This window comes from Carassius gibelio, chromosome B6, assembly GCF_023724105.1.
Source record: "Carassius gibelio isolate Cgi1373 ecotype wild population from Czech Republic chromosome B6, carGib1.2-hapl.c, whole genome shotgun sequence".
Lineage (NCBI taxonomy): Eukaryota > Metazoa > Chordata > Actinopteri > Cypriniformes > Cyprinidae > Carassius > Carassius gibelio.
In genome coordinates, this window is record NC_068401.1 from 7,522,610 (window position 1) to 7,548,220 (window position 25,611).

The 25,611-nt window shown below is 36.7% G+C and overlaps 1 protein-coding gene across 20 annotated transcripts in view; it reads left to right on the forward strand.

The window, feature by feature from the left end:
- Positions 1-25,611, forward strand: part of LOC127960111 (forkhead box protein P1-B) — a 181,526-nt gene that overhangs the window by 62,592 nt on the left and 93,323 nt on the right. For all 20 annotated transcript variants that reach the window (XM_052559685.1, XM_052559680.1, XM_052559675.1 and 17 more), the window contains one exon: positions 18,436-18,602. In XM_052559685.1, the coding sequence (XP_052415645.1) occupies positions 18,447-18,602 (156 nt within the window). In that variant the 5' untranslated portion in view covers positions 18,436-18,446. The remainder of the gene's footprint in view (positions 1-18,435; positions 18,603-25,611) is intronic.

The following is a 25,611-nucleotide window of genomic DNA, read 5'->3' on the forward strand; positions in this document are numbered from 1 at the left end:
ATTCATAAACACAGTCCTCCCAAGCTCGGGGGAGGGAGGGGAAAAAAGAAAGAAGATGTGGAAAAAAGAAAAAGAAGCAAAGAGCTTAAGTCCAGGACTGAAAACAGGAATGACAAACACCATTAGCTGAAAAATGTCCATCTCATTGCAACTATGTTATTGTTTACTTTAGCATACACGGCCTAATATGGTTTCATCTCTGTTAAAACAGTGCAGAAGGAAGGCCAGGGGCCTGGTCCAGGGTACAGGCCTTTAAACTGACACTTAGACTGCCTTGCCTCTCATTATTACATTATTCAACCTTACCCACATCTTGGCGTGTGTTTGCTAATGATATTTAGGCTTTTTGCCTTGCTGGGTTCTACAGCCGCTCATATTTCATCCTTCCTTATGAAATGCCTAATATATATACAGTCTAAATTATATTTATATATTTTTTTGCATTTATTTTTATTTTAGTGTTATTATTTAAATTATTCATTAGTCATTATCAATGTTATGGGCAGGTTGACCAGATACTTTAATTTACTTACTTTACTTTTTTTATGTATGTATGTATTTATTTATTTATTTGCATTATGGAATTTGAGAAGAAATTGTATTAACTGTAATTAAAATATGATTATAAATGTCTTACTAAACTATTGCCTTGTTTATTAAAAATTATTATTCATACTCCGATATTTTTGTCAAATAAAAAAAAAAATATATATTTGTTGTATTATAGTTTTATTTTATTTTGCCGTTAGAATTAGGAAGAAATTAGCTTAATTGTCATGAAATCATGAACATAAAATTTGGTTTAAAAAAAGTGTTATCTGAAAATTTCTTTAATATCTTTAGTTTTTTGGGGGGAAGCTTAAGGTGCTTTTTAAATTGAGTTTTGTACATTTTACTTTTGTCTTTTTCAACTAAATGCCTTTTATAGTACTTCTCTCTTGCGTCTTGTATCTCTCCTTCTCTTTCAGTCTTTGACTCTTTTGTTTGTTGTAGTTGCCTGTTCACTGGTTGCCTGTGTTTGTCTTGTTTAGGTATATATCAGCAGGGGATAAGGGTTGGTGTGTTTCAGAACAGATTAGTGCAGTCACAGGTTGTGTCCCTCCTCTCTCCGCTGCACCCTCATACACGAGACTCCTCGAGCGCTAGCCGACCAATCAAGCTCTTTTATTTTCTTCTCTGATTGGTGAGTATCTTTAGGACTTTCATTCTGCTCGTGTCTGTAACGCATGTAAGAATCCTTGCGATTTAATGCAGGTTTTCAGAACACATGGCTTATATCGTTAGCTGAAGGAGCCTTCATCAAAGGGACGATGAAGAACGCTAATGCCAAGAGAAATGACAGGACATGGATATGGCTTACAGCAGAGGAAAGGGCCCTTAAAGGGTAGATCTCTCTTCGCCCTCTTCCTTGTAGGTTAAGGATGTGGCCGGCCTCACCTCAATCCTAAAATCCTCATGCTTATGATATTTGCTCAGCGCTATCTGCAGCTGTAGATGAATGGGATTCTGGGACATTGAGGAATGTTGAAGGTCAGCCACTGTAACCTTAGATCTGGATCAGGCAGACACTTCAGTGCAGACTACACCTTATCTATGGGTATATTGTCATAACATGGCTTTAAATCGAGATTAGAATTTTGTGGTGTTATTCCCTGCATTTTACTTACTTTTTTTAATTACTTTTTTGTCGTTCTTTTTTTTTTTGCAAGTTTGACATGTCCTCTATTTCTTTATATGGGTGCATCTTCTGGAACAAAGTTATATGAATGTACTTTATAAAGAAAAGTAATATTATTTTAAAATAATAAAACCAAATAGCATGTACAATATATTTGATACTATATAAAACATTATAAAAACATGCAAATATTTTAAAATGTATTTTAATGGGAGTTTAATACATTTAAACATTAATAATTGGCTTAGTATCCATACATACATTAAATAAATAAATAATTACATAAATGAATAAATGAATGTGAAAGACAGAGATAGAGAAAAACACAGACTTATGGAGAGATGGATACATTTTTTCTTTTTCTTTTTTAGGATTTTAAGTTTTTTTTTTGTTTGTTTAATTATTATTATTATTATTTTTTTGTGACAGTTTTCACTTAAGGATGAGATTTACTCAAACAGCTGCCTTTCTCATGTTCCACAAATGAGTAGTGAAATCAGTGACTATACTTTGCTGTGAAGTGTTTTGCTACTTTCAGGCTAAAATAAATTGCATTGATTAGGTTCGGTTGTGTGGGTAATACCATATGAACAGGGACGCATAGATTGAGTTTTGGTTCTTTATTCCAAACACTGTCTGGCTCAGTCCTTCCTAATAAGTGCAAAGACAGATAAACTATTGTCACCTCGTGGAATGGAGGCGGATAGGACATAAGTAATCCGTATTGATTTTGACATTACAATGTTGTAAGTGATAACTACGTTAACAGCCGCTATAAAACCAAAGCCCTAATTAGGCTGTATTTCACATGAACCATTAGGTAGGCTTTTTAATTCAACGGTGATACCAAAGTGATCAATTTTCCTTGCATTTTGTTCTTTAGAAAAAGCAATGCATAAAGCCAGCTTTGTCTTTCATGCAAAAGGGAACAGCATTGTTTTTAACCTTCTCTTTATGAACTTTGTGTGGCTGTTGTTTGCAGACTTCAAGGTCTAATTCGTAGAACGGCAGCATGCGTTTTGTAAACATGTTTACGTGCAGACATTTGTAAATACAGTAAATGTGCACAGGCTCAGAGAAGCCATACCGGTTTACTCAGTGTTGTTTTTTTTTCTGATAGATAGTTTTAGCTCTTCATGTGCGCATTAGTCTGTTTGTGCAAATGTCTGTGTGGCCAGAGGCTCATGCACCTGCAAAAAACTATAGTTTCACAACCCCATAATGATGCTTCTGCTCACAATGAGCATCTGTTTTGTAATCGTGGGCAACAAGTGATCAAAAAAAGAAGAAAAGAAATAAATAAAAAGGGCAATGAAAGCAAAAAAGAGAAGAATGCTTAAAGAGCCATGGTATTAAATATGAATTTATGGAATGAAGCCTATGCACGGCTGCAACAGCGAGAAGAAAAGAAAAAAAAAACATTAATAAAATTTATGTTACTGGTGCGTAGGTACATTTGGACTTAGTATCCTTTAATTAGAAGTGAGATATTAGCATTTCATAGGGATTTACACAGGGAAGATGCTTCTGCAGACAGGAGCACTTTCATTCCGCTCTGTTCTGCATGTAATGAGCGGTGTCATTAGTTGATGGAGAGGATTCTGCCCCGACTCTACCTTGAAAGGCACGTCATTTACATACTTCTTAGCAATACGTCCTATAATGGATTCCTCAATGAATAAAATAAAATCGCACTTCTTTAAATTTTCAAGAGTAATGTTCACAGGCTCCGATTCGTTTGTTGGTTTGTTTCTGCGAAGTCAATCGAGACCAAGTCCTGGGGGGTTGGTGAGGAGAGATTGACTTATGTCTGAGAGTTAAGACCTCAGATTTTGCTCCAGGAATGGAGAAGTGCGTCATAAATTCGGAATGAGATCAATAATGTGGCGACATGAAAGTCTTAAAGCTTCAGATCAAAAAAAAAAGGGGGAATGCATGACACAAACTGTGTTTTTGTGATCTGTTGAGTCCGAGTTTGAGGGTTTTTTGTGGGATGATTTTGGGTTGCAGTGCTGTAATTTCTGGTGCAGTTGCTTTCGGTAAATGGCAGTATTTAAATATGTCATCATTCATGATAATTCGGCTGGAAAGTGGAGGTGTTTTCCTTCCCCTTTCAAATGTAAGTTTATAAGCCCTCAGATGTCATCCCTCACCCATCTCTCTCACGTATTTCTTTCACTCCCCCTCTCCCACCCATCGGATCAGCGGTGAACTGATTTAGTATTTTATTGATGAGCTTGAAAGTGGCAAGTGTAGGAAATGGTACCTTTGATCAGAGCGTCTCAGGGAAATGGAACCTGAGGGTGTGAAGTCCGCCAGGTAAGAAACATCCAGCCTCTGTCAGGTTTGAGCGAGACAAAAGCCCTCCCCTCAGCTTCCCGCCACTCGAAAACACATATTTGTTTTGGCTGTTTTCATTCCGATTTACATGAGCACCGATTACAGCTTTTCATTAGCGAAATTGGGTATTTGTTTTAAACTTTAACCAATCACTTTGATATGCTAATTACGCTGTAATTTAATTTGAGTCCCATAATGATGATGCCGTTATTATGGACATAAATGATGCAGTTAAGCAGAGAGTAATCTCATTTGCATACTGTACATGCCAGTAAATTAAGGCCTTTCCTGCTTGGCTTCAACTTTAATTTTCCACTTCTTTTCACACAGCCTCTCTCCCAGCCCTCCATCTAATAACAGGCCTTTGCGTGTTTGATGTGGAGAGCCGCTGTTACGCTCTGAGTCTAGTCACAATATGTAATACATAAAGGGGGCTCGTTAGCACACTGAGTGTGCCTCTAAGATGCTGCCATTAATAGGAAGAGGTGGGTCTCACTTCAGGCTTTTTTTCGCAGATACTAGTATATTTTTTTTCTGCCTTGTGTTTTTTTTCTCCTGGACATCTTTTTGTATTTCTACTTTTTGTCAGCTCAGAAAAGAAAAGGAAAAAAAAAGACATTAAAGAACTGAAGCACAATGTCGGTTAGCCGTTCCGTGGCGGGCGCTGTTGTTTTGATCATGGAGAAGACTGATTGGTTTAAAGGGCAATTTGTGTGCAGGTGCATGATTCATGGTCACGGGACGAGCAGGGTGCACGTGTTTATTAAATCCCTTTTTACCCTATCATGCTTATGTTGACGGCTCCTTAATGCACTCGCAGTAAATCCTACAGTGCCACCGTCTTAATTCTCGTAATTGATTTTCTGTTATTTATGTATGATTTATGTATTTTCATATCTACATATTATCTTCAAATATATATATATATATATATATATATATATATAGATAGATATTTGAAGATAATATGTAGATATGAAAATTGTGTGAGCATTAGAATTGAAGGTAGAAAATTTGTACAAAGACTTATTGGGAAGTAATAAATAAAATACTTTTCCTCTCAAAAAAATATTTTCTGAATGTGATTTCTTTTTGTAATTTTAAAATGATTGCCAAAAAAGTCAGTCTCTCTCCCTTTCACTGGGTGGAGGGGATATTTTATGGACTTAATGCTGACAATACAATTGCCCTTCAGCGCGAATGCTTTTCCATTTTGTACCATAAAGAATATTATTTTCCTGCCAGCCAATTTTCTCTGTTAGTCCCTAATTGGCTCCATAAATCTGGTGGCGTGGAGGGTGAGGAATGTTTCGGTGTCGCAGAGTGTAATCCTCACCCTTATTTACCAATTCATTAAGATTCATTGATGCAGGATAGGGTGAGAGGAAATGACAGCATAAATCAGGGTTCCAACATAATGACCCTAATCAGCTGGGAATTGCAGAAAATGGCATGATGAACTATGTCCTTGCGTTAGTGCCCACTGTGCGTTGTCATTGCGCTTGCTTTATGGGTGGGACGCATCTCCCTGACATGGACTGTATTTAACACAAAAAAAGAGCTGTTAAAAAGCCGATTCCATTAAAGCGCTCGTCGGTTTCACGCAAGGTCTTCTGCCGTTTACCCCCAGCATGCCCTTTACCTTTGGTTTATCTGCTTAATGGAAGACCTGGGACTCAACCCTTTCTTTTTAACCCATTCAGTATTTAAAAATGGTTATGCCTCTTAAGCACAAACCTGGTGGCTGACATCAGCATGACAGAACGGATGCCGTATGTTCGCTCATTTTGCAACACACATTTTGTAGTAAACATTCAGAAAGATATTTCGCTTCTGAGCATAACTACAATTTGGCACCGGCACCTCACAGCTGTGCAATATCCCTTTCTCGATATTGGCTAAGTATGCAGCATGGAAACTGTACCAAATGATGTTGTGGTTGATTGCGGTGAGGAATCTTTGTTGTATAAAACTATAGAGAGGCCATGTGATTTCTAAATGTTGCAAAGTAGTCTTTCGGGGTTCCCCTATGGTTTTTGCTTTTGTTCACAGGCATGAGCTGCGAAGTCTAATGTTTTTGTGCAGAAATTAGGTTTGGTGCATGCAAGCTCGGAAAATCGCGGAGATCTACAGCATGTTTATGCCTGATAAAGCCAAACAAATGTCGATCAGCGTGACCTATTGTGTGTAATCAACGCTGTAAGCATTTAAAAAAGTTTGTTTATAGAGGGATTGTGTTAACATTTTCTTGTCATGTATTGACAAATCAGAAGGCAATTATGGTTGTTATTAGAGCTTTTGATAATAATTTCTCATGTAAAGACTTCATAAACAGCAACACAGACCTGATCTTTTATTTGTACAATCACAGTTGATAATTCATTTTTTGATTTATTTTGCTTTCCTTATTCCTTATTTCCAACTTCAGGCACTTTTATGCCCTAAAGGTTTTTATTAGAAGGTCACTTTAAAACTATCTTAGAAACTTTTATCTATGCCTTATCGTTGTTATTTTTTTAAATTTAATTTATTTCTGCTTTCTAAATGCTTTTTATTTAAAATAAATTCTGTTCACTGTCCCAGTCCAAAGTTAATTTTGTAATTTTGTCAAATTATGCACAAATTGTGAAAATATTAATTATTTTTTAAGATTCATATAATGCTAACTATCATCATTTCTGGCACAGAATGCTGGTAAATTCAACACATAATTTGAAATGTGATTGGAAGTCTGGGGAAATGTGGTAGAATTTTTTTTTTTTAAAGAAAAGCATTAGATTTGTAATTTTTAATTTAGATCTTATTTTGTGAATTTTTACATAGATTGTAAGGTCTTTTCATATTAAATTTACTTTTTTCTTTACTTTTAAGTATTTTAAATACTGATATTTTAGTGCCTTTTTTTTTAATTGATGCTTTTCAATCGCATATATTTGTATTTGTATATTTACAGTCATTTTTAACAAGCAGTATGATGTTGTTATGCTATTGGGCCTGTAAAAACCGTGCATCAAGTATCCAGGTTGCTCTGCTTGGCTGTAGTTATGTTGTTGCCTTTTTCCATTAATGCCAATTGACACTATGGCAGTGCAACTGGGTAATTTACCCCCAAGATAATGTTTCTAATAATACAGGCCCTCTCATGGTTTAGACTGGAAATATTAATTAGACAAAGTTCACCGACGCTAAACTCCCCGTCCCACAAATACGCGTTTGACACATTTCCTCTGCGCAAAAGTCTGCGTTTTCTCCACCCACGGGAGCACTCCTTGCGCGAATTTCGAGTAACAATGATTAAAAATATATGACACACTTTTAAATAATATTAAAACAATATGCACTTTGGCCAGTCCCAGAGGATGCGGGAGATTGAATGCCTTGTTTTCTTTGCTGGGTGCGTGCTGGTGTTTGACAGTTCTAATTTGTCCGTTGTGCTGTGGGGCCTTTTGAGTGAAGGCCTCCTTCCCCACAGCTCGGTGCCTCACATTGAGACCCGGCTCACGGTTACCGACTCTTTGCTGCCATGCTTGTGCGCTAATCATCTCAAGCTGTCTGTGAACGAATCCTTCAATGTCGCTTGAAGGAGAGTCGCTCAGGAGGTTGCCGTAAACCACTCATGACTGTAGTTCCACATCCCAAAATTGGCATTTCTATCCTGGTAGCGGCTGCATTAAAACTCATTAGACTTTTTCTTATTTACTTTGGTCTCTCTTGGCTGTTTCGCTAAAAATACCATGGCCTGCCTTACTTTTGTGCTTTCCATCATAGTCTTTGCACAGCAGGGCTTTAAATGCCGCACAGACTTTGTCGTAAATTCATACAGAGGAGGCAAACCGTTTTGTGTACCTTTTGAAATTATACATCTATTTAGCCTCTCCGCTGGAGTTGTCTTCCAGTTGACGGCATCCTGATTGTTCATTTCTTGTTCATTTCTCTATTTTGTAGTGTGATAATGGGTTCATATTTATTTGAATCATTGTGCACAACATTACAGTGTGCCGGCATCGGTTAGCGGTGATGGTCTGGTGATATGTTTCAATCTGGATTTCACGCATAAGGATCTTATTACGTTCCTCTCGATGTGTAATAAATATGTGTTTAGACCCCTGTATCACTTGGTTTTGTAGCTCTTCAGAGCAGTAGTAAATCGATTTGGAGAGTTAAATGAAATGAATGTGAGAATGGTTGGACTGAGAAGACAGAAAGTTGAAAAATTAAAAAATATGTTTTCAATACTTAAGTTTCAGGACTTGACACACAAAAGAAATTCTACTTATCTGCTGACTTTAACCCCTTTGCGTGCAAACATCGCTGACGGCCCCAGTTTATTATTGTTTCACTTTCACAGCACATTAAACATCACTGTCTTACTTCATCTGGACAAACTGTGCATCAATGGAAAGTTTAAAGACTCAAGATTCGATATTTGACCAATATTTTGATAAAACATTGTTGCAGTGACAGATATTTAGTGATTTATGTCAGGAGTGCAAAATAATAAATCCGTATTATGCCACATTTTGAATAGAAATTCACAACTCACTCATTTTCAGTCACGTCAAGAGCGGTTTATTTGTGTTCACATAGACTCACTGAACAGCGTCAATAAGGATTTATAGACAAAAGATGCATATCTGCGGAGATATATGGATATATTTACTGATGTTTACTTCATATTTCTTCAGACAGAATCGTCATTTCTATTCATTTTCCACGGATTTACGCGATCAGATGATAAATAGCCTCTCCCAGCGATCTGTGTATGTGTTTGCTGTGCCGGCAGCTCGTGCGGTGTGTGACTCAGACTCTGATTGGGTCTTTCAAACGTCAATCTAGAGTTTCATATCTGGACACCGCCCCATCGTGTCACATGCTTCCTGCACACTTCCTGGTAGTTATCTGGCCAAAACAACACTGAAACACCTCTGTACACACAAAATATCCGAATAATAAACCCGCGATTACGATAGTAAAGCTTGGTATGAGAATTTCTTGAGATCTGGGGCGTTTTTATAAAAAAAATCGAAAATGTACATCGGAAATGCTAACTTGTGCAGCGATGAAAAAGGCTACAAATAACATATTTTTACAACAGTAAACGACCAAATTCCACCCCTGATCGCTAAAGGAAGTTATTATAAACACTCGATCGGGGTTTAAAGTGAGTTTTGAGTAAAAGTGTACTAATAATTTCATAAATTGTCAGATGTAGCTTGATGCTAACGTTAGCACCAATGCTACTAATAGCAGGTGCTTTTCTTCTTCACAATGCATTTTTGTCTCAATAATTCACGTAAGGTCGTAAGAAAATGTTTTGTTGTATTTTTATAGTAAGACTTTTGATAAATAAGGGCTAAATGCAAAGAGAGACTGAAGTGAGATCGCTGCTTTGTTGCTTTGTAAAGCCTGAAAAACCACAATCAAGGCTAATAAAGGTGGAATAAAAACAAAAGAATAATGATAAAAGAATAATGCGGATAATGTGTCATACTTGGCGGAGGTGTGAAAGAACCGTTTGGTGAGAACAATACAATCATGATTCGGGCAGTTTTCAACAGTGAAACATACACATGTTTACATGTGAGATCTTACAGAGATGACAAGGGCCATAAATCAATCTGATTAGCCTTCTCTAAAAACACACATGACATGGCCTTAGAAAATATTTCATAAAATTCACAGTTTTACAGATTCGATTATGAAATTTTTTATGAAGTCTTGGAAGACTTGTGGCCTTAGCTACACTGTGTTTTCAAACTCATTTCCTACATCAACATTTTTTTAAATACATTTAAAACATATGTTTTTAATATTTTTATTTTTGTTTTTATGTTTGAGCTTATATATCTCTATTATCATAACAGTCTGAGTGATTCTGATTCCTGAACAGTAAACTTTAAAGTGTCAGCTTTGTGAGCAAAGGTTGATTATGTATCTAGTCAGAAAGAATCATGAGCAGAAACCTTTTTATTTTGGGTATGTAATTTCGGTCTCCATGCCAAAAAAGGGGGGTTACTAGTAAGGGGTTAATGATGCTTGATGAGTTAATAATGAAGTATACAGAGAGAAGTCTTGGGAGCTGTACAGTTTTTTAAATGTTTCTGAAAGAAGCTAAACAAGTCTGCATTCACATACAGAGTAAAAACATTAATATTCTGAAATATTATTGCAATTTAAAACAACTGTTTTCTATTTTGATCTGTGTTTTAAAATGTAGATTTTTCCTGTGATTACAAACATTTTTGGCAGCCATTACTTACTAGGCTAATTTGATGCTCAATAAATATTTCCTCTTATTATTAATGTTGTAAACATAATATTTTTGTGTTCAAAAAACTGGATTTGTGTCAGTGTTGAAGCTTTGATCTGTTTAATTCATCAAAAACAAAAAACAAAAAAAAAACACTTAACTGACAACAAACATTTATATATAATGTTCTATATTAGATATTATGGTAGGTATTATGAAGAATGTCCAAGCTTCTCTTATTAATGAAATAGATTTATGCAGTCAAATCCCCAAAAAGGACAAAAAGCACCATGAAAGTGGTCCATACAACTATTTTCCAATTCTTATGAAAGCATAGATTTGCAATAACATGGGGGTGAGTAAACGATAACACCTTTATTAGGTGAACTATCCCTTTAAGAGAATAGTTATTTACGTATACACCACCTATCAAATACTTGTTTTTGTTTTTTTACTGCCTTAGTCAATACCATTGTGAATGTTTACTGTACAATCAAACTTGACGCTTTGTCATTGTAAATAGACAAGAACCCACAGCCATAATTGATATTTTCCAAGGACTAGTTACTGAGTAATTGACTGTAGTAATGTTTAACAGGTTTTACAAGTTCCTTGCTCTTTTCATCGAGGCAATAAGGATGATGTTGCTTGTCTGTTTGTTTTCCGCAGACCGAGCCGGACATATAGGAGAGATCCGTGAGATCCGGCCTGTTGAGCGACACCCCCTTCCCAATCTATTTCGCATTCACTTTGGCCATTAGTAGCTGTAGCCTAGCCATCCTAATGCTTCTTTAAATATCAGGAGAACGACTGTTTGTTTGTCTTGAGATTCTCCTCCAACTGTTTACTCAAGACAGGCTGCATTTGCATTGACCTTGCTATCCATACATGCTTGCCCGCCGCCTTCCATTCTTTTCGTCCCATCGCTCGCTGTCTTTCTCTGAAGTGTGTTTACATTTCGGCTTGCCCTCTGTGTAACCTATGGGATCTGTTGATCATTCCACCTGGTTAATGTTAAATTGCTCTTTGCGAGAAGATGTGTTTGTTCATAAACAGAAAGAAAAGGCCCGTTTCCCCCTTGTTTACCGTAGTCATGGCAGCAATCAGTTATTAAACAAATAGCAAGCTTTGTTTGTATGTGCTGTCGGACCAGCATTAGCCCTACAAGGTCTGGAAGCAAACTCAAGAAAAGACAACAGAAAAGACAAAACCCGTCTGTCCAAACGTGCTGGGGTTTTGTTCTCAGAATGTCGACTGAGTAGTGTTGAGATATGTTTCTGGCCCGGAGAGGCCTGTCGAGATTAGAAGGACTGTTTGGTCTCACAGTGAGATCTCCTTTTGGCAGAATGTCATTGCTGCTGTCATTTCCTCTTTGAGAGGGCGACGAGCAACTCTTGTACATGAGGGCGAGTTACTAGCCCTGATTGTGCCGACATGTGTGCATGATGCAAAGTTGCACCTTGAGGCGGAAGATCCACACCGAAGGTAAGATGTTGCATGATATCTGGCTTAGATATGTAACAGACAGACTTTTGAGGAGGATAAGCATCCAGATTTGATCTCTGTCAGTTTGAGTGAACTTGCATTGCACTTTAGGGTTTATTTATTCAGTTTTTCTGTAAATTGTACATGCTTATTTTCCTTTTTTTTACATTTTGTTTGCCTTTGCTGTCATCTAATGCTCTAATGCATAAAGGGGTCATATGATGTGATTTCGACTTTCACTGAGGATGAAGCGGAGTCCAGCCCCCGGTCATCACATGTGGTTGCCTCAAGCCCGCCAGCCACTCCTTCGTCGAATCCGCCGGCCGTGCTGTTCTCAAGCCCGCCGTGTGTGACGATGTGTGTTTCGTTGTGAAAGCGAAACTACTTTGTTTTGCCTTTCCAAAAGAGGAGACCGCTAGAAATCAGTGGTTAAGTTGTATTTACAACACTGTTTCCAGAACAGTTCAACACAAATATTCAGATGTGTGCAATGAATTTTATGGAGGACTGTTTCCTGAACCTGCAGAGTAGCCTACAATGGGTCTGTGCTCAAATGCTGTTCTATAAAATGGGACAGTTCCAACTTTGCAAGGACAGTCTGTCACTTCTGACTCATGGCCTGTAAGTACGTTTTTTTTATATATTTAAAAAATTTGTCACTGATGATTCAAATGCGTTTTTTATCTTAAACCACAGAAACACATTGCATTACACCAAAAACACAAATGGAGCTCAGCAATAGTTCTAGCAGGCCATGTTAGTCAAGCTCGCATCAGCTGACACTCAGCTGATCCAAGTCTACCTATAGGATCACAACCCCAATCGTAGTTCCCTTCATAAGGTCCCTTCAGAGCTATTTCTCCCTCAGGAACTAATAACCCAGCTCCATCTCCAGCTCCTCCTCTTGTCCAGTCAGGACTTGGCAATGAATATATCATTGCCCACTGAATCATGTCGTTAAAATAATCAAGTAGAACATTAGTGGTATCTGCTACATTTATCATTGATGTTGGTTCTGTTTTGTTACCCAGAGGGGATTCTGCTGTCCCTGCTCCTTTACATGCTAGGCTGCATGGATGGGCGGGGAATTTTTGCCCAGAACAGAACCATTCCCTTTTTTTTTGTTCTTTTTTTTTTATTAAAAGTTACACTAAATTTAAGTATTGTAAAATTTTAATCTTGGTCATTATAATATCAGTTCTTGAGCATAGCGTGAAAATAATTAGAAGTATCGTCCAGAATTTTTATATTAGTACATTCATATGATGTGTATTAATTTACATTTGGGTTTATGTCTAAGATTTATAATGACTATCTTTTTTTGATATTGATATTTTTTTATATTTTATATTATAATGTTGTGATGCCTAAATACACTTTTATTATATAAAATATTATATATTTATTTTTATTTTATTTTATCTGTCTGTCTATCTGTCTATCTACCTGTCTGTCTGTCTGTAACATGTGAAGAATTATCAGCCTATTTGTATAGGCCAGAATTTATAGTTCATTAAGCCTCGGTGCTTTAATATGATCTAAATAATTTTACAGTTTGGACTATGTCCAAGTTCCTAATAAGAATAAAGAATAACTAAAATTAAGAAGTATTTAAATTGGTGATGTGTTAATACTGTATAGTTTTGCAAAAATGTATAAAAAAAATTAGCGGTTGAATTTCATACAAAACTAACTATATTGCCATATATACTTTTACTGTAATATAAAAATGTCTCGTAATGTACAGTGATGGGTCATAAGGTAATTTTGCTCACACCACCATCCCTAGCCAAAATACAGCTGTCTGCATTACTCATCAGGAATCCTTGGGGGAAAAGGAAAACCTCAAAATGCTCTCACACCTTTTCAGTCGTACAGATCATTGTGTTGTCTAGACAAGCAACAAGGCTGAACCTAAACAACAGTGTGATCGCGGGTTTTTGTCGTCCTTATTGTGACTACTTATCTGGAGCGTAAGAATGTTGTGCTTTTGTTGGCCGCTTGTGTAAACAGGGGTGGTGTGAGAGCACAGGCTTGTAAGAGCAGGTGGGCTTTCAGAACTTACCGGAATGACAGCATCTTTTTAACGCTGATGGAGTCTGCTTTCCGGCCTGGTGCACGGCACACACAAACACACTCCCTCCATAAACACAGTCAAATCCAGAGAAACAATGAATAAGGGAGAAGGCCCTTGATTTTCTGTATTTGCTCGTGTTTTTATGTAGGCCAAGTGGGGTGTGTGTGCTCGCAATATCAGATGAACCGAGGAAAAGATCAACATACACATATTCTGACCTTGTTGTATTATCCGTTGTTTGTTCCAAACACTTGTTGTGTTTAGCAAGCAAGTGTTTTGTGCGGAAAAGGCGCAGACATCTGATGATAGAGGTTTGTTTGGTAGGTGCCTGGCGGCGGGGGCTTAATCTCAGGGAATTTCCATTATATTGAAGTTTTTTTCCTTAAGTCTTTGTTTTCTTATTATTTAAAGCCACGATAAACACTGTAAACAAATCTGTTTCTCATGAACCCTTGCTGGTTTTACATGCGTTTGTCTGTTATTCATGTTACTATTGCATCCAAAATGCGACAACAGAAAATTTACAGCTGCACCTTTGTTATCATAGTGAGGAGAAATCCAAAGCTGGAATCATAATGATAAGACACTAAAACAATAGCTTAATTCATAAAGCCGTTGACATTATTAATGCCCTTCCGCCAGGATATTTTTTTCTTCCATCTGTTTGATATTTGTGATGGATAACAGGCATTTTCTTTCATCCTTTTTTGGTTGCGATATTGCAGCTTTTGAATTATTCCATGGCGAAATTTAATGAGAAAGTAGATTTATGGGTTTCATTTGTTTGTCAATTCTGAAATTAATTGGGTGTTAATTTCAGCTGGCCCTCTTCAGACATGGATGCAGGCGCGTGCATTACTTTGTATTCGTTGCAGCTTCATGTCTTTATTGTGGGTCACTAGTTTTGCATACATTAAAATAGCCCCCCGGCACATTCTCATGATTACTTTTAGAGATGCCACGCATTCGCAAATTTATGCCCTTCCTTTATAATTATGAAAATTTAGTACGGAATGACAGTGCATGCATAATAGCCATTATCACCCTCTTTTATGGAACACAATGAAAAAAGGAAAGAACAAATGAGACTGTAAAACCTAAAAGAGACAGAAAGAGAGAGAAGCTTGCTAAACAAGACACAGCTTGTTTGTGGGAGTACCAGGGACTTGGTTCATTTGTCTCTAATTGAAAGGATGATTTTGAGTATGGCGTAGTTTAGTATACAAACAGGTTATGTAGTGTAGTTTTTGGAGAATACAAATATGGCATGAAAGAAGTTCAGGGTTCCCACTTTCATGTAAAACCTGGAAATATAAACTTTTTTAAATTGTGAATTTCAGGATTTTTAATATAAAAATTACCTCTTTTTATTTAATGTCTTATGGGTAACTGCTACTGAATTTATATTTATTTGTCAAAGGAAAAAAACATACAGAAGTAAAGTTGTTGATGTAGTTCAGATTTAACCCTCTGAAGTCGATTAACCCATACACATGTTATGAGGCATTTTCTCCTGATAACCCCGAAAAGAACTTAAATTACACTTTCAGTTGTGATCATACAGATAAGAGCAATACATTAATCGAATCTGTAAAGGGTCTACTTTTTTGTATACAGACATAATAAAAACAAAACTTTGTACATTTATAAAATAAAGATAACAAACAAAGGTGTGCTGTCTGCAGCCTTTGTCTGCGCTGATCTTCATTTACAAACGCGTCATTAAAATGAACTGTAACTCAGTGAATACTCAACAAAGAGACATGAGAGATATATCTATAGAAAGCTTGACATGTCTACTTTTAAACCAAACAAAAAATGCTGCCGAAAACAGATATTCTGTGTTAAAGTAATCCATATGAAAACAATGCGATGTCCGTTTTTCACTTCTCCCTTCATTATCTTCTAATGTGACCACGCCCCCGCACTTAACGCTCTATTCAGATTCTAATGTTTCACTGAAGCAATCGGCTTGAATACACCCACACAACTGAAGACAACGCAGCGAGACTGCTCTTCAAGTTTTTATTTTATTTTACTGTTTGCTTCACGTGAGAGGAATAAGACAAAATTCACCCCAAAAGGTTGTGATGTGGTTTAGGATTTGAGATTTGGATTTCCTCAGAAAAAAAGAATGAAGCACTTTATTCAGCAGAGATCATAAACATGAGTAAGTCTCTTTTTATTTATTTATATACTTGTACTAGAATCACAAAACGTGTAAACATTTTATTAGTTAGAATTTTTTCCAAAAGTTTTTCCAAACTATAATTCCTGACTAAATGTATAATCAAGTGAAATATTATGAATTTTCATTAACAATATACAATACTTTAACATTTAAACGCTTGATGTAAATAATATAAATGTAACTGTAACAAATGTAACAATGCTGTTCTTTCAATTTATCCCCCCTAAAAAACCTAAAAAAAATATTCTCAGCTCTTTTCAACACAAATAATAATAAGAATGATGATAATAATAATAATAACAATAAATGTTTTTTTTTGTTATTGTTGTTGTAGAAAATAAGATTGTTAAAAGGATTTATGAAGTATTGTGTGACTGGAGTAATGATGCAAAAAATTCAGTTTGAAAGTCAGCTTTGATTGTTCCTAATAAACTGTTTAACTGCACTCACAAGTGGATATTAAATTGTTGTGGGATAATTTAATATATTTTAAATAAACTACAAACATAAAATTATATACATTTATTTTGTCCTCACATTCTTTCTTGTAACTCTTCCCTCTCAGTGACACAGCTGACTGTAAGGCTCACTATGCAGCTCATTATGCGGGCCATTGTCTTCTCAGGTGTAAATCACAATGATATTCATGATAGTTGACGCCTACTCGCATATGACTTTTACCAACAAAAAGTGTCTGAGAAAATTTTAATCAATATATTGTTTTCTGTGAGTGAGTAAACAAGATGATTTTCACAATTTAGAAAGAAAAATTCTAGGCTACAATATCCAGTTCTCAGTAGTCCCGGGAACCAATGTTCTGTATGTGTTTTATGGCCTTTTTTAAGTGATTTAAAATTTTTCGTTATTCACTACACATAACATTTTTTTTCTCAAAAACGCAATCATGTGCATACATTCTGCTCAAATATTATTATAGCCCAGTTTGTGCTGATTACAGTGAGATTAAACTTTAGCCATTTAGATATTTATAAGAAACTGAAAAAAGCACAAATGTCAGGGCATGACAAAACTTCTTCAGGCCCCAAAAATACCCCTAGACTCCAGCTGTTTAAAGTGCAGTTCAGTATTGCTAATTAATCACTGTCTAAAAAAATTTAACAAAAAAAAAAAAAGAAAAAAAAGAAAAGAAAGTAAAATAAATAATTCTATTTAATTTATTTTTTTAATTGTATTAAAATATGATTAATTTTTTATTATATTTGTATATGTGTATATATATATATATATATATATATATATATATATATATACACTAACACATATACAAATATTTTTTTTATATGTAATTAGTGAATACATGTTTTACATATAATGTTTTATTATATATATATTTATTTTCTGTCTAGTATCTGGCGTGTGTTGTTTACAGTACATCTGCTTTATCAAAAACCGACAATAGAAGAGATGCAGCCCGCCAGTGGTCCAGATGGGTCAAGGCCCAAAGTGTTCATCTGCATCTGCAATCGCCTCTCCCCTGCAAACCTGGCTGAACAATTATCACACGCCTTATTACTGTCTGAGAGGGGGCAGCATTATGAATCTGAATTCTTTTCAATTTTCACCTGCCTATGTGATTAGCACCCACTGCTTTAAGGGCATTCATTCTGCCTCATATCAATAATTAATAAGCCAAGTTAATTTACTTCTGCCCGACTTGGTCAGCTTCATTAAGATGGTCTGAAATGGGGCTACAAGGCACTCCACGCCAATGAGTACCGCTATGAATGCAAAATATATAAATCTAAGTGTCTGTCTCGGGACGACGTGAATAGATCAGTGTGTTGAAGGAGAAAAAGAGACTTTTGAGAGTATAACGCACTTAGTTGGAAAGCGTTTGGAAGAACAAAAAGTATTTTTGTGTGTCTGAATATGCATCATTAAAGTGAAATGTATTATTGGAAATACTTTGGAAGTACATCGGAATATTTTCAGGTTTGTTTATTTGTGTGCGGGCCCAGGACCGTGGCGTTAACTCAACATGCAGGATGCAAACGTTTGCCGAGAAGTTTTGAATTGGCCGATTTGTAATGCGACCAACTCCCCTGCCCTGTTTCCCATTAAAAAGCCATTGGGCTGAGGTTCTTCTGGGAGCAATGCAAGTAAATATATCCATTTCAGTTGAACAAGTTTTGTTTGTGAGCGAGTGTGATTTCTTGGGCCTCTCTGCTGAGACGTGACCGAGGTTGGGTTCCCATCCCATTTGCTATTTGTTTCTTCATTCTCTCAGGCACAGCATAAAGAAGAAAGACAAACGGAAAAAGACAAATAGCTTCTCTTAAGCCTGTGATGTGATGAAAGATGAATTTGAAATTGAGCAGGACAAAAGGAAACTGACTTTTGCGTGCAATTGTTTTAAATATGTTTTTTGACAATTGTTTGTGTTCCTGCTGCAGGTTTTTAAGTCATGATGCAAGAGTCGGGGACAGAGGCGACAAACGGAACGGCCAATCAGAACGGCGCCCCACCTAGTGTGGAGGGACACAGAGAAGTTCGATCCAAGAGCGCCACTCCTTCCTCTGACATCACAGCGTCTGACCTCGTCAAATTCCAGCAGCAGCAGGTCTTTTTTTTTTTTTTTGACTCAATCATTCCATCATTCATCTGTTCTTTCTTTTTTCTTTCTTTCTTTCCTCTCCTTTTTTCCTCTTCCTTTTTATTCATTCCTTACATCTTTTGCTCATTTGCTCATTATTTTGTTCCTCTCTTCCTTCTTTAATTTCTTCCTTTATAATTTCTTAATTCAGTTCTTCCATCCTTTTCGTTTGTTCTTCCCTACCCATGTTTCTACCTTTCTTTATTTCTTTTTTTCTTTCCTTCATTGTTGCACCTGTCTGTTATTAACGCATGTCAACAGCATCCTTCTCTCCCCTCTTTAAGTGCTTGTAAATATTTAATCATTGCACCCCCTTCAACCAGAGTACATAAACACATTATTATGATTATTTATGTATATTGAGAGCGGTTTGAATTTTTAAACGCACTAAGTGCTCTTTCTGTGATTGTGTTTTTGGTTGCCAATGTGTTTATCCTGGCAACTCCACAGAATCTGCATTCAGGTGAAATATTTATCAGGCGTGTTGCAGTGGACAAATGCATAGGTGCAATGGAATTTATGGACAGTCGTGTATGTGCTGCATCCCTCCGGACGCCACAGATTTCACCTGTCGCATTGTAAACACCCCTAACACTCAGGTCGAGATTTCAGAGAGCTTCCTTTCAAAGCGTTGGAGCGTGGAGTGTTGCAGCTGTTTTTATTATATACCAAGAGCAACCAAAGCCTCCTCACTCACACTGAAATAAACAGTGTCTGTCTGTCTGAGTGTTGCGTTTGCCCGCACGACAGCGTGTTGAGCGGGCCAGCATTGAAAAGATCAGCCAGTTATATGTTATCTGCACCCCACGGCATGATGGGAGATGTTGTCAAGGGTTGTTTGTTGGGGATGGGGAGCCTCTGAAGTAGCTGTCTGTCGAAGTAACATGGCTGTCGTGGAACTGAGGAGCACAATGCCTTGGTTTTAACAGCAGTCGGGACAGTTCTGCTTGATAACTGGTTGAAAAAAGAGAGTGACCCAAAATGGATTTGTTTTGGTCTTATTTCATAGAAGGGATATTGATTTTGTATTGTGTTTAATTTAGGAAGATGTTGGTTGTGAATTAAGATGATTATTTTGGATTACGTATAGGAGTAAAACCCATTTGACGTCTTGATTTTCCCTTCAGTCTACTTGAAATCAATCTGTAACTAGAGTATATCGCCGTCAATCAATAATCTGAAGCATCTGTGATTGGCTCTCGCTTTCGCCTTCCTCTGAATTGCTTCAGTCTGTCGTGTGCTTCTCGGACTTGGCGTGATGTTGTCAGTTCGAAAATCACAGGCATACTGAATTCATTACCGCAGTCGTCACACAAAACCACGGATAAGATTTCAATAACTGCAGGCCACAGTTGAGTAAACAGTTGCACTGAAACTTAATTCCTGTTGACTTTGCCTTCATTCTGTGCCAGGGGCTCAATCTGATTCACTCAGCTGAGACATCAGGGTTATGACTCTGACGAATGCAAGGAAATGGAGAGAGAAAGAAGGGAGAGTAGATAGAGAGAGGCTGAATGCCAGAGCGGTTGACCGAATCAGGGATGTGCACTTGACACTCTAACAAAAAAAAGAGGAGTATTTAACATTACTTCATAGTTTTATTATGACTGGGGTGAGTGAAGGAACCATCTTTTGCTTTTTTCATGCTTGTTTATGGTGACTAACAGAAACAGCTTTTTCAGAATAGTGCTAAAACTACCATTAAAAGCTATTTTTTTCTGGGTGGAGCATAGTCATCGGATGTCCATTTTCCACAAGTAAATATGATTTTTAGTATAACAAAAAAAAAAAAAAAACAATTCTCAAAATGGTATTGTAAAAAAAAACACCCTTTTTACCTAGTCAAAAACAGCTCTGTTCAAAATGACCCGTTTCGTTGCATGTGCCTTTAAATGCTAATGAGCTCAGCTCACACTCCCCTTCTCTTCCGTGGGGTGATAAGCCATTCTGTTAACTTTAGGCAAATGTTTTTTGTGGAACTTGCTAACTAGCATATTATTATGAAAGGCAATTTGCAAAGATTAATAAAAAAATTACACTCTCTTCTTCTGGAGATGAAACTGGATTATGAATGATTTGCGCGAATATAAACGCATTAAGTTTGATCGGGAGGTGAGACACATTTCAGTTCAAACAACATGTAAAAGTGAATTTTGCATCCGATGACCCCTTTAAAGGGATAGCTCACCAAAAAAAGAAAAAAGAAAATAAACATAAAAAGAAATATATATCATAATGTAAGTGTACCCTGTAGTTAGATATTTTAGGAGGTTACAACTGTTTTTGTCCATATGATGTAAGTCTGTGGGGTCCAACAACAATCTACCCCACTGACTATTATTGTATGGATGGAAAAAAAATGTTCTGTAGAACTGTAGAAGAAAGTAATTTCAAATAAGGTTATGAATGGCACAAGGGTGAGTGAAAAATTACAGAATTTTTATTTTTGGGTGAACTGTCCCTTTAAGTTTCCTTATGGCAACTTTGAACAGAGCCAATATTCTAGTCCAAATGTCTTAGTTTATAGATTCAACTTAGCTTTTTCATCAGTTTTGATCATTACAAACCAGCTTTGTTGTTTTTGTTTTTCCAAGAACAAGGATTCAGTTATGTGATAACTGACAGATTTTTACAACAGATCGGTCTCTTTGCTTGTGTTGTGCACATAGTACATAAAGCATGACCTTTCCAAACCTCCAAAAGCCTCGTTTCTTCTCTGACAAGCTGTGCGGTTTTATTATCTCTCAATTTATAAACCTCTTCAAATCCTTAAATGCGTGAAAAACAACAAACCTGGAGGCTGACATATCATCTATCCTGATTAGTCGACATAACTGTGAAAGACAGTGCTCATTAATAAAGACGAGGGATAAAATAATTGTAATCTGTTTGATCATCTCGACCTTGACAGGGGAATTTATCTTCTCGAACTAGTCAGATTTGGGGGGAAGTAGACCATAAGCTTCATTTAAACATCTCCATTAGGAAGGCAAATCCCCAGTGCTATTACCTTATATAAAAGAGATGTGTCCCTAAATGGGAGCTCTCTAGATAGAATAGAGCCTTTGGATTCAAATAAAGCCACCTCAAACGTCTTTCATCCTTGTACTAAAGAATTTAGGTCCTCTCTTTAAATGGTTTATGCATATAATTCACCAAAATTAAAGGGACAGACCACCCCTGTCAGCATTTATGCAAAAGATTTCCATTATGGCACAAGCGCCATCTCCAATGAGAAATGAATCTCTCTGTGGTCTGTGGTCGACGAGATTAAGGAAAAAACGTGTGCGAACATCCTTATGATGTAGTTGGGATGCAATTCCAAGATAAAGCAGTGGAGAAGAGGTTTAGGTTAAATATTATAAGAAACTGTAAAAACTAAGGCTGTTCATTTAATAAAAATGAAAAATAATAATCGATTGATAGTCCTAATAAAAACACATCTTCATAATAGAATTTAATATATGTAAAAAGTTGGTTTAGATGTTTTTTTTTTGTAAAGTGTCACACGAATGATAATATATATGTGTTATGTTTGTGTACTTTTTTTTTTTTTTTTTTTGCATGTCAGCCATCGCTCATTGCAGCAGCGAGTGCACCCACAGGAATTTCCCCATTCACAATACAAACATCCTTCCACGGCCACATGACCAACACAGCGATCTGATATGGCTCGTCTCTCATGTGCTCCCCGAGAAATATGACACATTTGTGGCCCAAACCTGGAATCGTGCTGGCCTATATCTGATCTCGCACAATGTACGGTACTCTCAGTGCAACTTAAACGAGAATGCCATCAGCCCCTGCGACTGCGTTCCGTCACAGGCTGTTATTCTTCTAAGAGCGCTCAGAGTCTTGTCTTGCACTCAGCGAGGCAGAAAGAGAAGTTGTGGTTTTCAGCAACATCTTTTGATGAGGAAGTGAAGATGATCTTGAAAGATAAAGATTTAAAGTAAATAAAGCCAGCCTGCTTTTATGCAAGAGCAAAACATTTTTTGGTGTTTTCAGGTTTTTTTTTTTTGTCGCTGCTTCTTTAACAGGAAGCCAACCTGTGTGAAGCACACAGAAATAGCTGTAGAACGAGGATGTTGTCGTCAGTTTCTGATCCAGCTCAGTTTCTAGGATCATCCATCTGGGAGCCTTCTGATACCCCTTTATGCATTAGTCTGGACTGAGCTGTTGAAAATAGTTGCACATGTCATTTCTGATCTTGCATGCAGTGATAACATCAGAAATAAAAGTTGAACTTTTTTATTATTATTTATTGTGCATCCTGTTTATGGACTGCTAAAGGGTTTGATTGACAGTGAAGAGGGTGTGTAGCTCTTTTGATCAAGGAAAAATCTGATGAGACATATTTGAGTTTGACTTTGGTGTCTTGACAAATTATAGCACAGCTTAAGCCATTGCTGAGATTATTGGGCTCTTTTTCTTTTCTTTTCAAAAGCTTTGATATGCTCAACATTTATCTTATTGCTGCCTTGAAGAACCAATTGAGTTGTACTGTTTGCAGTTTTTCTTCATCTTGCACATTCTTCATTCTCATTTCTGTGCATCTAATCCTAAATATGGCAAGGTTCCTGATGAGTTATGAGTGATTAAGTAGGTGCATATTTAATCTCTTGCATGTTTAAGCAAGCAGCCCTTGACTCAGACTTACAGAGCGACTGCCAGGAATCTTGCTCAGCTGATGTTGCCCTTAAATTTTAAATATTAATGCCCTGTCTCATAGCAGTCTTTTTTTAATCACATTTGAGAGCACCCTTACTCAAAGGCATACCACCGTCATCTCAAAACCACAGAAAAGACAGACAACCAGACAGAAAAGCTACAGCATGAGTAAGTGCTGTTCTTTGATGGAAGGGCAAACTCATCTCAGTTTGTTCAGACAGTACTTGCTGTTTTTTTTATTTTTTATTTTTTTTTACAAATCAAAAGATAAGTCTAAACAAATAGCAATTTAAAAAAAATTCTATACTTCTGTTTTCCTCTAACCCCTGAGGAGGCTTAGGAGCCGATGAGGTAATGTCTTCAGTCTGAGTAAGCACAGGTACTTGCATTATGCAGCGTGTTGCAAACCCTGGAGCCCACCTGAGCAAGAGTGGCAGAAAGCATGTATTGCGATGAAAATGCATAAACATGCTCATGCACGCACACCTACAAGTGACGCCACCTCACTCACAGGCAGTGTTGTGCATCATTCACAAATGAATTGAGAATGCCTATCAAACACCATTTCAAGGCAAATGTGGTACAGTATTGTATTTCAAAATTACATTTAAGGAAGTAGAAGTAAAAATTAATGATATGCAAAAAAAGTGATATAGCTGATCTTTAAAAAAAATGCAATATGCATAAATATAGAAATGTATAAGTAAATATAATTTAAATTTTCAAATGTTATTTTATATATTAAAAATATATAATAGTGAATGAAAATAATGAAAACCTGAAATTAATCTGGTGTGTGTGTGTGTGTGTGTATACAGCATGTATGTATGTTAGAGTATATATATATATGTGTGTGTGTGTGTGTGTGTGTGTAATTTTATACACTTTAATATGCCATAATTTAATGTTTTAATTGGTTGTTATATATATATATATATATATATATATATATATATATATATATATAACCTATAAAATAGTATTTAATAGAAAATATATACACTCATATATATTATAAAATATTATATTTTTTATATATAAAATATGAGAAGGATTATTTAAAAAATGAGAAAATAATATTGTATTATATGGTGTATTAATGTGTATTTTATTAATATATATATATATATATATTAGGGGTGTAACGGTTCACAAAATTCACGGTTCGGTTCGATACGATACACTGATGTCACGGTTCGGTTCGGTTCGGTTCGATACGTTTTAGATACAGCAAAATGTAAAAACATCTCAACTTTTCAGAATGCCGCAAGCGCACCGCGGGTCATGTGACAAGAACTAACCAATCAGCTTCATCCTTTCCCGTAACAACGTTGAGAGCTCAGCCAAGATGAAGGATCAGCTGATCATAGTTGTATATGGATTGCAATTTTGAAATAAATTTAGTAGCAGAGCTACTGCAAGCGATTTTTAGAGCTGCAAATCCATTTATCCTTCGCTGAAATTTCCGCGTCTCATGGAGAGAGCACGTCATTGTTGCTTAGCAAAGACAGACGCCTCATGAGCGCTTCTGCCCAAGCGCTTTGGAAAGGAGGAGAAAGACGCGCTTAGCGTTTTCCATGCGTTTTTAGGCACGATATGTGAACGGCCCCTAAGGCGCTCGCTCACTCAGCACGCGCTGAAGGCTCGTTGCAAAATGTCGAATGCCTTTAACAGACCAGAAATATAAGATCCTAAAATAACCAACAGGTCTGGTGTTTGGGTTGGATTCCCTGTAAGCTATAGTTTCTAAATGCTGCAGGGATAGTTTGCTGCGTGCATGTTTCTCCTTTTTTTCGTCTTTTCCCAGATAGTACTGACGCATATATCCCAGATATTCCCGCTGGTGTTTTTTTTTTTTTTTTTTTATTCCCGCTGGTGTACCCTGTCATGTTGCAGATGCGACATACCGTTGTTTTTTTATCCACCACTCTCTTGCCATCACCATTATAGCTTAAAGGGAATCCAAAGTGCACCCAAACACCAGACCTGTTGGTTATTGGAGGATCTTCTCATTTCTAGTCTGTTAAACGCATTGGCTATTTTGCAACGAGCCTTCAGCGCGTACTGAGTGAGCGAGCGCCTGCTGAGTAGCCTAACATAAACATATAAGATGGTGTTTTTTTCTTCTTCGGGAGTGTCATGGGCGTTGCCTGTTACGTTGTTTGGGTTATTGGGCTACCTTGTTGAACGCATATCATTATATTTCTCTCTCTCTCTTTTTTTTTTTTTTTCAAATATAATTAATTACTCCAACGAACCGTTCGGTATACATAATGCGTACCGCGTACCGAACCGAAAGCGTCGT